The following is a 14,344-nucleotide window of genomic DNA, read 5'->3' as shown; positions in this document are numbered from 1 at the left end:
AGTAAATAAAACCCCACTATGCAATATGAAGACCTACAGCACCTAATAATCTATCCAATGAATTTGTATCCAATGATTCAGGCTCTTGCACTACATAATTGTAGGTCGATTGTACAGAGAGATTGTCATGTATGTGGTGACTTTCTGTGATGAAGCAGGATCTGTATGTGACAGATGTCACACATCTAAAGGATTTTTTTCTCCAGCTGCAGCAACAAAGCCAGCAATCCTTATAAGAACATGCAATCATGAATGGCAGGATGCCAGCCTGCTGCACAGGAATGCCGGGATTTCTCATTCACTGTCTCTTTTACTATAATCAATGTAGAATATATTTATATAACTATAAACTGGCAGAACCGCTTCATCGGCCAATCACAGCATCTCTTCTTCCCGTCTCAGCCAATAGAGCACAGCAAGCAGCTGGGAAGCTCCTCAGTCATTCTGCAGCCAGAGGCGTGTGGGGGGGCGTGATGGTTTTCTCATCGTTGATTGGCCGTGCTACCGAAAACCTTTTCAGCTATTGGCTACATGAGCTGTCAGTCGCTTAGCACCTGTACGTCACAGAGGGCGTCTAAACAAGAATCCTAGAAGTGGAGGTCAGCAGGGAGGAAGCATGGCAGCCCTGTTAAGGAAGTCTTGCAGTGCTTTGCACAGCTCTGTCAGCAGGCATGCACGCTTTGCAGTGGGTAAGCCTCAGCCTGTGCAGGGATCAATGTATTGTTACGGGGGTCACCTGGCGCCCCCCCAATGTACATATAAATGAATGGTGGCAGTGAAGGTTTATTGGAGAGATAACAATGAGATTTATGAGCAATGACCTACACCTGCCATTCTTGTACTGCCTGCTATACCCAGCTGGCAGGGTGAGGTTTATTATCATTACATGTTTATCATTGTCAGCTTTGTTATTATACATAAAGTTTTTTATTTTTATACTGGAAATGACACAATGGAGGGCACTGTGACATCATTTAGTGAGTGTATTATGTGCAGTGACATAGAAAACCATGTTATCATCACCATTCATTAAAGCTGAATTCCGGGGAAAGGGAACCTCCATCACACGAGGGCTGCCCCCGCCCTGCAAGGGTTCAATGTTCATTTAGGTCTGGGGGGGCCTCAAAAAGCACTTTTACTTACCTGATCCTCAACTCAGGCTGTATGACTGGTCCCCACAACTTCTTCACCCCCATGATCTGGCAGACGTCATCATCCAATATGTCCATACAAGTCCAATATCCCTACATTGGACACGGACGGACCGTCCACTGCTGGCATGGAGGAGAGGAGGACGGGGTAGGTAAAACTGACCCCCCCCCCCCACTAGACCAAAATGAGCCTTTAAAGTAGAACTAAGCCCAGGTTCACACTGAGCTGCGGGGATGAAGCTAAACTTGCACAATTTCACTCCCGTATGTCGGTCCGGATTTCGGCCGTGATTTCAGAGACATCTGTGCAGGTTTCTGCACAGATGTCCATGTAAATCACGGCCGAAATCCGGACCGACATACGGGAGTAAAATCGATGCACAGAAGTCCATGTAAATCGCAGTCCGAAATCGCAAAAAGTAGCACAGAAACTTATTTTTGAAATCAGTGCGGCGCTGCAAATGCAGTGTCGCACCGATTAGGACGGTGCAATTGCTGCCGATTTGACGTGTCAAATTGTACCAATGTGAACCAGGGCTTAAAGGGGTTGTTAAGGTACAATTGTTTTTTTTCTTCTAAATAGCTTCCTTTACCTTGGTGCAGTCTTCCTTCACTTACCTCATCCTTCGAGTTTGCTTTTAAATGTCCTTTATTTCTTCTGAGAAATCCTCACTTCCTGTTCTTCTGTCTGTAACTACACACAGTAATGCAAGGCTTTCTCCCTGGTGTGGAGTGTTGTGCTCGCCCCCTCCCTTGGACTACAGGAGAGTCAGGACGCGCTCTACATTGCAGATAGAGAAACGAGCTGTGTGTTAGTGGGCTTCCTGACTCTCATGTAGTCCAAGGGAGGGGGCGAGCACGCCACTCCACACCAGGGAGAAAGCCTTACATTACTGTGTGGAGTTACAGACAGAAGAACAGGAAGTGAGGATTTCTCAGAAGAAAAAAAGGACATTTAAAAGCAAAATGAAAGCATGAGGTAAGTGAAGGAGGACTGCACTAAGGTAAAGGAAGCTATTTAGGATTTTTTTTTTTTACCTTTTACAACCCCTTTTAAGGCAATTTTTTTTTTCCTTTTTTTGGATGGAGTAAGGAGCGGGGGTTATAAGCGCCCTGTAAGGTTTATTTTTATCATTTGTGTCCCACTGGGGAGATTTTTATTCACTTCCTGTCCCATAGCCAAACCAGGAAGTGAGAAAATGTCTCTAAAGTGCAGCAATCCCTAGAATGACTATCTCATTGGCAAATGTTCCTGGGACAACCCAAAACGTGGTATTTTTTTGTTTCTTTTGTGATCATGGTAAACAGGACAAATAGAGAGGGTGAATAGGGGCAGAGACCACAATAAAAACTGACAGGTGTTTTAATGTATCCATAATTAAAAATAAAATGTTTTGTCTACTGTAACTGTTGCAGGGCAGCTCCACTGTAATGGAGGCATTTTCCGTTCCCCAGGGATAGGCTTTAAAGCTGAAGTTCATCATTTATAGAAAATAGCATATGCCGTCAAGTAGCCAGTAGCTATTAAACATCTGTCTAGCTACTAAACGTGTATGTGGGGGGGCAGGGGGGGGTTTATTTTTATTTTTTTTATATTATATAGCAAGGGCCTTTTTCATCATATACTTGCGCCCATTTCCCCATAAAGGACATAGCCCTCAGTCCACTTTGAAGAGGACCCCCCCATACCCCACAGGAAAATGGCAGTATTATATAATGCATTGCATATAGACAAAAAAAAAAAAAAAGCCTAAGATATGTTTTTTTTTTTTTTGTTGGGTGGAGTTTGCGTAGTTTTCCGTGTCGGGTATGCTAATTAGCTGTTTACGGCGATCCACGAAGCTACGCGCGCTCGTCGCATTCTCTTACGTCGTCGCTAGTTGGCTTTTCCCATCGTAAAGTTACGGCTGCTATTTCATGGCTTATATTTAGACCAGCCATGTTAAAGTATGGCTGTCGTTCCCGCGTCGAATTAATTTTTTTGCGTAAGTCGTACGGGAATAGGAAAGGACGTAACGCACGTCGCCGTTCAAAAAATGACGTCGGTGCGACGTCATTTTGCGCAAAGCACGGCGGGAAATTACAAAACGGAGCATGCGCAGTACGTTCGGCGCGGGAACGCGCCTAATTTAAATGATATACGCCCCATTTGAATTAGGCGGGCTTGCGCCGGACGCATTTACGCTACGCCGCCGCAAGTTTACAGGCAAGTGCTTTGTGAATCAAGCACTCGCGCTGAAAACTTGCGGCGGTGTAACGTAAATGACATACGTTACGCCGCCGCAATTATATGTGAATCTGGCCCATTATACTTACCTGCATTCTATGCATTAGGGTGAAAAATGTTCTGTGCCGCAGCCTCCTTTCGAGTACACGGCCTCTCTGGCTACATGAGTGGAACCGCCATTTACACGCATGCTCTCTGAAGCTCCAGCGTTTCTATGTGATTTTGTGATGTCACCGGCTGCATGCACTCTGAATATCTTCTAAACGGTGCAAGTTTAGTAGATATTCACAGTACCTACAGGTAAGCCCACTTTTTTTCACCTCCCCCCGCCACATTTAGCGCTTTGTGGGGAGGAGGGCTGCGGGTACCTGGTTTTGACAGATGCCCGCTCACACTTCCAAGTAGGATTGCCGCAGCAATCTGAGTATTTGCAGTGCCTCTCCCGCTGCCTTCTGGGACACACAGGTCCCATAAGAGGAGGGGACCATTTAGAATGCATGTAGGAAACCGGCTGTGAACCTGAAGGCTTTAGTGAAGATGCTGGTGCCTGCACCCGAAGCTGATTGACGAATCGGTTCGGGGTGTCGGCTCGCTGGATCCCTGGACAGGTAGGTGTCCTATTAAAAGTCAGCAGCTACAGTATTTGAAGCTACTGATTTTCTATTTTTTTTTTTGCCCTAACTGAAGCTCCTCCTTAAGGTCAAATTTCTTCCAGGGTCCTGTACTTCTGTGTTTCGACTTTAGACTTGTAGCAGCCAATGTTCCTGCAAAATTTTCAATTAGTGCAATAAGATGCATGCAATTGGTGATAATAAGAACTGTACTGAGAATAATGGCGGTCCCAAGCTGCACTTTGGCGCATAATGTTTCCATTTACATGGGTCAAGGTCACATTTTTTCTTCTATAAGTGGACTTTGTTTAAAAACACTTTTTATGGTTTTATTTCTGTCTGTCACCTTGGCAGAGAGATCATTTTCTCTTTCAATGCTGGTGACCAGGGCTCAAAATTGTGCTACTAGCCTGGCCTTAAGGGTTACTCGCCACCAGTTGACCCAACCAATCCCTACCCTGCACCACCCCTAATTCTGCCCCTAAACACGCCCTCAAATTATCTCATGAAATTACACTTGCATGTTTTATGGCGAACTTTATCAGTGCAGCCACACCTGTGCCCACCATTGCAGCCTCTGCCCACCATAGCAGCCTCTGCCCACTGTGCCCACCATTGCAGCCTCTGCCCACTGTGCCCACCATTGCAGCCTCTGTCCACTGTGCCCACCATTGCAGCCTCTGCCCACTGTGCCCACCATTGCAGCCTCTGCCCACAATTGCAACCTCTTCCCACCATAGCAGCCTCTGCCCACTGTGCCCACCATTGCAGCATCTGCCCACCATTGCAGCCTTTACAAACTGTGCCCACCATTGCAGCCTTTACGCACTGTGCCCACCATTTCAGCTTTTACTCACTGTGCCCACGATTGTAGCCTCTGCTCACCTGTGCAGAGGATAGCCCCAGGGGAAGAGGAGCTGGGAGTGGGGGGGGGGGGAGTGCGGGTACCGCCGGCATGCAGGGATTGATTGGGAGCCGTTCTCCCATCGATCAAGAGGGAAGAGAAAAGCAGCGGGATTACATAGCTGATATTCCGCTTACTTTACATTGCAGCTCCCTCTGCGCGTGGTTACACAGCCCCACCTCCTGACCCCGTGCCTGTATGAGATTGACAGAATGCCAGTCCAATGCTGGGACGTGTTCTGTCTATATGATACAGGCACGGGGTCAGGAGGCGGGGCTGCGTGTAACCGCGAGTGGAGCGGAGGGAGCTGCAATGTAAAGTAAACTGTAACAGCGGGTTATCAGCTATGTAATCCCGCGGCTTTTCTCTTCCCCAGGGTGATTGATGGGAGAACGGCTCCCGATCAATCCCCGCATGCTGGCAGGACCCGCGCCCCCCCCCCCCCACTCCCAGCTCCTCGCCAGAAACGATTTTGCACCCGCAAAATGCGAGTAGGCGAGGGGAAATTTTGAGGCCTGCTGGTGACCATATGGCATTCACAATCTAAGCTTTTTCTAAAGGCCCGTACACATGATCGAATATTCTGACAACAATTGTGTGATGGACGTGTATTGTCGGATAATCCGACCGTCTGTACGCTCCATCGGACAATTGTCAGAATGTCCGACAACAAATGTTGGATGATCATGCTCTCAAATTGTACGACAACAAATGTGTTCTGTCGGATTATGCGATCGTGTGTATACAAGTCCGTCGGACTAAAAACCAAAGTACAAACACGCATGCTCCGAATCAATGCTAACCATAAGACAACATTCGTAGAAGTTGCCCAAAGGGTGGCGCTAAATAGCTGAAAAAACACATAATATTGTGTATGTTGGCCGTATGCAGAACAAGTTCATGGCTAGCGCTTCAGACAAAAATCCACGGATTTGTCCGATGGAAGTTCAATCGTGTGTATGAGGCTTTATATTGCAAATCATCTCTGTACGAGTCCTTCAAGGATGTCAAGTTACCTTTTCCCCCATAATTCTTGGAGAGATGTCTACTGATCTACAGCCATTTTGCTTGAAACCATTCAAAATAGAAATAGTTGCCCTACTGTTGGTGACTGTTGTTCACCCACAAAGGTCTGTGATATCATCTGTTATCTTGGACCCCTTTCACACCAAGGTGCTTTTCAGGCGCTTTCATGCAAAAAAAGCGACTGAAAGGTGCTTCCCATTACCATTAATGGATCCTTTCCCCCTGCAATAAAAACATAGGGCCAGATCCACATATAATTGGATAGGCGCAGCGTATCAGAGATGCGCCACACCGCTGTATCTTACCTGGCTTTAAGTCAAATCCAGGAAGATTTTGCACCGTAAGTTACGTCGGCGTAGTGTATTTCTGGCGGCGGAATTCAAATCGGCGGGTAGGGGCGTGATTCATTTAAATGAAGCGCGTCCCCGCGCCGATTGAACTGCGCATCCTCCGTTTCAAATTTTCCCGCCGTGCTTTGCACGAAATGACGTCGCAACGACGTCATTTTTTTTAACTTTCACGTGACTTGCGTCCATCCCTATTCATGGACGACTTGTGCAAAAAAATAATAATTGCATTTCAACACGGGAACGACGGCCAAACTTTAACATGGCAGGTCTATCTATACGCCGCAAAATAGCAGCTTTAACTATACGCCGGAAAAAGCCGACTAGAGACGACGTAAGAGAATGCGACGGCCGCGCGTACGTTCGTGGATCTTCGGAAAAAGCTAATTTGCATACCCGACACGGAAAACGACGTGAACTCCACCCAGCGGGCGCTGAAGTATTGCACCTACGATCCGAAGGCGTACACCTGTCGGATCGAACCCAGAAGCCGTCGTATCTTGGTTTGAGGATTCAAACTAAAGTTACGACGCGGCGTATTTGAAAGTAAGCCGGCGTATCAGTAGATACGCCGGCATACTCGCTATGTGGATCTGGCCCATAATTTTTGGTAAGATACATTGAAAGGGAAATTGTGTCTAAAGCCACTTTCCTCATTAGAACCCTGTAATTGTAGCAGCTGACTGATAATAAAATGACTTCCATTCACATTAATTTTGCACATGGACACAGACAAGTGTGTGTAGTGGAGTTACTCTTTAACAAGTTTGTTAAATATGCATAAGGATGAAAGCCCTTTTTGTTTTCACCTAGAAAAACAGATGATTGGCAGAGCCCTAATATTTGTCTTGACAGATTTACTATTCTTAAGTAATTTCTTAATAACTTTAAGCTTCTAAAAGTTTAAAATCTTCCTTAATCGCTGTAATAAATGCCTGCTATTACTTTATTAGCCTGTCCATTTGGCCTACCCTGTAATCATGGTTTACCCTTTCGTCTTCCAGGACAGCCCTGTAGATGTAGCTCCTCCCTCCGGGACAGGAAACACAATCACCCCCAATTATAAAAGGCGGTCCTCCAGGTCCTCTCCTCAGTTTTTGTGTTTCCTGCCGGACGGGAGGAGATACAATCAGGGAACGTATTTGTTTGTTTTTTGATGTGAGAGAACCTACCTCAGCCTTCAGCACTCCTCTGGCCCTAGGGGTAGAGAGCGTAGCTGGAGTCTCCTCCGCCGTGAGCTCGGCGAGAGTCGGACCCCGTTGACGGTGGGATCCGTCCCCTGTAGTGATCCGGGTGGCGTGGCTGCGAGGGTGAGAGACGCCATCGATTCGGCGCGCCACTTCCGGTATTCGATGAGGGGGCGGGTTCCATGCGTTCCAAAGAGAGGAAGGAGTTTTCTCGGCGGAAGCGCGTCATCAGGGGGCGCCCGGAAGTATCGTTCCTACTTCAAAAAAGGGCGCGGAGGAGACTCGAAGGACCCGGCGCTGGTGTTTGTTCAGGGAGACTGAAAACGATTACACAGGACCATGGAGGCAGCAGCGGCTATTTCCGATCCTGGTCCAGCAGGCACCGGTACCTCTCAGGTAAGGCCTGGTGACGGCACATGGCTTACTCTGATAGGTAGGGGATTTTTACCCCAGATACCCCCCCCCCCCTAGGTGGTGAACCTGTTTGGTGGAGGTTTTTTCTTTTGCACCTTCTAGGAAACCTTGTCACAGTGGTGAATGAAGGTTTAGCTGGTTGTAATGTGGTCAAACTGTGTTGTTTATTTTAACAGGTCAAGGCCCATGATAAGAACCAGCCTCCTAGGAAGAAATGTGCAGTGTGTGGGACAAAGCTAAGTTCTAATTGGGATAAGCCTTTATGTCCTGACTGTGTTTAATAGCTTGGTTAAAGAAAGTTCGTTAACCACTTGTAACCAAATGTTATCATCTTTTAAAGATGAGATGGCATCCACATTTCAGTCGTTTAAGGGACTGATTGATAGGATGCAGGCTCCAGCCCCGTCCCTAACTAGGGCCTCTAGTACTCCTTCCTTGCAAATTCAGGAGGAAGAGGAGGAAATTAGAGACAGAACTCCCAGATCAGTTGTTTCCTCTCAGGCAGGTTCAGCATCTGAATCAGAGGGAGAGGAGGATTCCTCCAGGGCGGCCAGATACAAATTATCATTAGATGATGTGGGGGATCTCCTGAATGCCATCTATGACACTTTGGATATCCAGGAGGAACAGGTTCAGCTCTCACGGCATGACCTCATGTATCAGGGGAATGCGACCAGAACCAAGGTTTTTCCGGTTCATAAGTCTTTGATTGATATGATTCTGCGAGAGTGGGAACAACCTGAAAGAAGACCCTTTTTTTCAGGCAGCCTCAAACGTAGGTTTCCATTCGAATCAGATGTGTCTCATCCTTGGAACAAGGTTCCTAGACTGGATGCCCCTTTAGCCAAGGTCTCCAGGAGGACAGATTTGGCATTTGATGACCTAGGTTCCCTTAGGGACCCAATGGACAAAAGGGGGGACCTACTTTTGAAAAGAGCTTGGGACGCCTCTGCGATCAGTTTAAAACCAGCTCTATCGGCTACTTGTGTAGCAAGAAACTTAGAGTGTTGGCTCACCCAGTTACAGGCACACATCTTGGCCGGTACCTCTAGACAAGAGCTTTTAAAATCTTTTCCACTCTTGTTCAAGGCAGTGGGTTTTCTAGCTGACGCCTCAGAGGAGTCAGTAAAGTTGGCTGCCAGGTCAGCAGCCTTGGTCAATGCAGCCAGAAGATCAGTATGGCTAAAAACTTGGACGGGAGATGCCGCCTCAAAGTTAAAATTGTGTGGTCTTCCGTTTTCAGGAGATCACCTTTTTGGACCCGGCCTCCAAGAGGCTTTGGAACGTACTCAGGACAGGAAGAAGGCCTTTCCTGAGAAAAAGAAAGAAGCCGAAGGAAAGAGTTTTTTTCGTGGCTTCAGGGGTTCAAACTTTTGGCAAACCCAGAAGAAGGAAGGCCAACCCAAGAAGCATTGGGCAGGCCACAAAGGGCGTGGTAGAGGAGGAATCCTGTTTAATCCTCCTCAACCCCCCCCAAAACCGCAATGACTCCTGTGTCCCCGTGGGAGGAAGGTTGGGGCAGTTCCTCCCACAATGGACCAAGGCAACTTCAAGCCCGTTCATTCTAAATTTAATAGAGAACGGATACAAACTGGAGTTTGCGTCACTGCCTCACTGGAACTTCAGGGTGACTCATCCACCCAGGGAAAAGGCAAAGGCAGAAGCTCTCATGCTGTCGCTAGGAGAATTAGTGGATCAGAGAGTTCTAATTCTGGTACCCCTGGAGGAGCAGGGACAGGGAGTATATTCCCACGTCTTCATAGTAAAGAAACCATCAGGGAAGTTCAGGATGATCCTGAACCTTCGGCCCCTGAACAGATTTGTAAAGTACAAAAGATTCAGGATGGAGTCGATCTTTACAGTTGCAAGATGTCTGTTCCCGGGGTGTTACATGGCGACCCTGGATCTCAGGGATGCTTATCTGCACATCCCTATACATCCAGATTACCAGAAATTTCTCAGGGTAGCAGTGAGGGCAACTTTAGGGATTCAACACTTCCAGTTCCAAGCTCTGCCCTTTGGTCTGTCCTCGTCTCCGAGAATTTTTACCAAGGTTCTGGCAGAAGCTCTTGCCCCTCTCAGAGATCAAGCTATCACGGTGATCCCATATCTGGACGATCTACTGTTTGTAGCCAGATCGGCTCAACAGTTGGGAAAGGATTTACTGGTGGCACAGGAATATCTCTCCTCACTCGGGTGGATAATCAACCGGGACAAATCCCAGTTGGTGCCATCCCAGGAAGTGGTTTACCTGGGGTACAAGATATCTTCGGTAAAGAGAAAAATGTATCTCCCCGAGGAAAAGGTTACCAAAGTAAGTCAGGCCGTTGCCCAACTACAGTCCAATCAGTGGATTTCAATCAGAGAGGTAATGAGAGTCCTGGGGTTCATGACATCCTGTTTCCCTGCAGTTCCTTGGGCAAGACATCATCAACGCCCATTACAGGAACTTATGCTCCGTCTCTGGAGCGGCCAAAATCAAGATTTAGAGTCGCTGATTCCAATCTCAGCCAAAGTAAAAAGGAAGTTGTGGTGGTGGCGAAGACATCACAACCTGAGCAAGGGTCTAGACTGGTCCTTCCCGGTGGAAGTAATAGTGACTACGGACGCAAGTGCCTGGGGCTGGGGAGCCCACCTAGGGGAAGCAGTAGCCCAGGGAGCATGGTCTCCAGCGGAGGCAAGTCGTTCTTCCAACCAAAGAGAGCTGTTGGCAATTCTAAGAACCATAGAGTCATTTCAGGGAAAGTTGGTAGGACATCACCTGCAAGTTCGTTCGGACAACGCAGCGGCTGTTGCGTACCTGAACAAGCAGGGAGGGACAAGAAGTCCGGCTTTGCAAGAAATATCCAACAAAATCCTCTCCTGGGCGGAGACCAACTTGTTTTCACTGACAGCAGTCCACCTAAAGGGTACTCAAAACTCTCTGGCAGATTACTTAAGTCGCCAGCCAGTGAAACAGGACGAATGGTCCCTGAACGAAGAAGTATTTGCTCAGATAACACAAAGGTGGGGTCTTCCGGAAATAGATCTTTTTGCCTCAGAAAGGAACAGAAAAGTAACCCAGTTCTTCTCAATAGATCCCAGAGATCAGGCCTTAAAAATAGACGCATTTTCCAATCCCTGGAGGTTCAACATTTGCTACGCCTTCCCCCCAGTAAGGATGATAGCAGCAGTGCTCCAGAAATTTCGGTTGGAGGCGACAGACTTGATTTTGATCGCGCCCTGGTGGCCAAAGAGGCCTTGGTTCGCAATCCTGAAGGAACTATGCATTTTTCCTCCATTTCCCCTTCCAATCCGGAAGGATCTGATCTCGCAGGGTCCAATCCTACACCCGCAGATAGACAGATTGAGTCTAACTGCGTGGTATCTGAGGAAGAGTTATTGAGAGCAGAGGGTTTCTCAGAGAAAGTAATAAACACCCTATTACAGTGCAGAAAGCCAGTTACAAGAGCAATCTATGCCAAATTCTGGAAGAGATTTTGTTCCTGGATGAGAGAACAAGAGTTAGATCATCCAGGGATTCCAGCTATTCTGGATTTTTTGCAGGCTGGGGTAGATCTGGGTCTCTCCCCTAGCACTCTAAAGGTACAGGTAGCAGCCCTGAGTGTCTTCTTGCATTTTTCAGGTAGTAAGAAGGGTCATAAGGCATCAAAATCCTTCAGCAGAATTCATACGTTAGAAGTTTTTTCAAGGCCTTATCAAGATCTAGGCCAGTGAGGGTCTCGACCTGTCCTTCTTGGGATCTTTCATTGGTGCTCAGAGCACTCTCAGGCAAACCTTTTGAACCTCTGGAGGAATCCATCCTGAAATGGGTCACACTTAAAACGGTCCTCTTGGTGGCAGTGACCTCAGCCAGACGGGTGAGTGAGCTACAGGCTCTTTCAATCTTGGAGCCTTTTTTGTTGATTTTTGATGATAGGATTATTTTGAAAACAGACCCCAGTTTTCTTCCTAAAGTTGTGTCCAAGTTCCATAGGACACAGGACATTGTCCTTCCTTCTTTTTGTTCCACCTCAGACTCAGAGGGAGCACCCCAAAACTTACTAGATGTTAGGAGGTGCCTTTTAGTTTACTTAGAAGCTTCCAAAGAGTTTAGGAAGAGTGATTCCCTTTTTGTTAATTTTTCAGGTAGTAAGAAGGGTCATAAGGCATCAAAATCCTCTATTGCCAGATGGATCAGAATGGCAATAGAGAAGGCTTATGAGTTAGAGGGCCTACAAGCCCCATTTGTTAAAGCACACTCGACTAGAGCAGTTTCGAGTTCATGGGCCGAGAGGGGCGGAGCCTCACCAGAAGAGATTTGCAAGGCGGCAACGTGGTCAAGTTATACTACCTTCGCCAAGCACTATCGCCTGGACTTGATGTCTGAGAAGGATCAGGCATTTGGTAGGAGGGTCCTCCAAGCCGTAACCCCACCCTGATAAGTAAGTTTCTTGTCTATCATCTACAGGGCTGTCCTGGAAGACGAAAGGGTAAAACCGAAGTTAGGCTTACCGGTAACTCTGTTTTCAAGAGTCTTCCAGGACAGCCTGGCTTCCCACCCGGTGTATATTATTCTAAACTGGAAATGGAAGTTTGTACTAACGATATGTTGGTAAGATTATGTTTTTCAGAGTCCGTCAGGAATTCTTGGATGAACTGAGGAGAGGACCTGGAGGACCGCCTTTTATAATTGGGGGTGATTGTGTTTCCTGTCCCGGAGGGAGGAGCTACATCTACAGGGCTGTCCTGGAAGACTCTTGAAAACAGAGTTACCGGTAAGCCTAACTTCGGTTTTTGTTTTGTTTCTGACTTTGGTGCTATGCCCCACCCACCTGTCAACCCCCTATCCATTGAAACAGACCCTACTGGCCACCAAGAGTCCTCTTTGGACAGGGGAACTGTGTGTGGGGCTTATCTCCGAGGACAGCGCCTAGTCCCAAACCAGGAAAGTTATTGCCTAAAGCTGTGCCTAAATGTGAGATAACAATTGCCTGATCCAGCCATTTTTGCCAGATTGAGTCAGTCTACGTGCTGCTAATAATCGGCTGATTAACTACTTTGGGAAGGAACAAATGATTGGGTAGGCTAAAACATCTCGGCACCCGCTGTATGGACTTCCTTAGTAACACATGGGAGTTGATTTACTAAAACTGCAGAGTGCAAAATCTGGTGCAGCTCTGCATAGAAACCAATCTGCATTCAATTTTGTTTGTCAAAGCTCATTTGAACAAGCCAAAGTTAGAAGCTGATTGGCTACCATATGCAATTGCACCAGTTTTTTTTTTTCCTCTCCAGTTTTAGTAAATCGACCCCAGTGGTTTCAGGATAACAAGGGCATACAGATTAACTGGCACCTAAGGCTTGTGGTGCCTGCTGTAACATGAGGCATTTAAAATGTCTGACATGTTCTTTAAATGCTATTTGGTTTCTCTAGTAATGATGGGATCATATAACTTGATGAAGTCTTTACATGGTAGATTCTGTAGATTCTTTCCATTTTATCTAGTACAGTACATGATCACTGCTCCCTGCTTGCCTTTCTAGAAAGTATTTCAAGGGCATTGGAACGGTGAGTGTGGCCAGATTAGTGCACTTGTAACAACACAAATGAGTACTGCACGTGACTACTAGATTTTTATTTTTTTCTCCCAAGAAAAAAGGCTATACAGCTTTCAGAGGTCTACCCCCTTCTTGGCCTGAGCTATACAGCTTTCAGAGGTCTACCCCCTTCTCTTCTCGGTCTGAGCTATACAGCTTTCAGAGGTCTACCCCCTTCTCTTCTCGGTCTGAGCTATACAGCTTTCAGAGGTCTACCCCCTTCTCTTCCCGGTTTGAGCTATACAGCTTTCAGAGGTCTACCCCCTTCTCTTCTTGGCCTGAGCTATACAGCTTTCAGAGGTCTACCCCCTTCTTGGCCTGAGCTGTACAGCTTTCAGAGGTCTACCCCCTTCTTGGCCTGAGCTGTACAGCTTTCAGAGGTCTACCCCCTTCTTGGCCTGAGCTGTACAGCTTTCAGAGGTCTACCCCCTTCTTCTTCCCGGCCTGAGCTGTACAGCTTTCAGAGGTCTACCCCCTTCTTCTTCCCGGCCTGAGCTGTACAGCTTTCAGAGGTCTACCCCCTTCTTCTTCCCGGTCTGAGCTGTACAGCTTTCAAAGGTCTACCCCCTTCTTCTTCCCGGTCTGAGCTGTACAGCTTTCAGAGGTCTACCCCCTTCTTGGCCTGAGCTGTACAGCTTTCAGAGGTCTACCCCCTTCTTTCTTCTCTTTCTTCTCTTTTTTCTCTTTCTTCTTTTTCTCTTTCTTCTTTTTCTCTTTCTTCTTGGGGTCTACTTTTTAAATTAATCCAAGAAGGTGGCGGACCTCTGAAAGCATGTCCCGAAAATGGACTTTAATTGCAAAATTCAAATGGCATAAAAATAGCAGCCAAGCAATCTGGACAACTGTAATATATATCTGTAGTCAAATTGATCTCTTATTATGTGGAATTAGTTTTAC

General features: G+C 47.0%; 1 protein-coding gene across 1 annotated transcript in view; it reads left to right on the top strand.

The window, feature by feature from the left end:
* The first annotated feature begins 554 nt into the window (after positions 1-554).
* HIBADH (3-hydroxyisobutyrate dehydrogenase) overlaps positions 555-14,344 on the top strand; it is a 201,105-nt gene continuing 187,315 nt past the window's right edge. The window contains exon 1 of the mRNA XM_040352920.1: positions 555-689. Coding sequence (XP_040208854.1) covers positions 617-689 — 73 coding nt within the window. The 5' untranslated portion in view covers positions 555-616. The remainder of the gene's footprint in view (positions 690-14,344) is intronic.

Source organism: Rana temporaria, chromosome 5 (assembly GCF_905171775.1).
Source record: "Rana temporaria chromosome 5, aRanTem1.1, whole genome shotgun sequence".
Taxonomy (NCBI): domain Eukaryota; kingdom Metazoa; phylum Chordata; class Amphibia; order Anura; family Ranidae; genus Rana; species Rana temporaria.
Note: the sequence above shows the minus strand (reverse complement) of the source record. Positions and strands in the feature narration are given on the sequence as shown.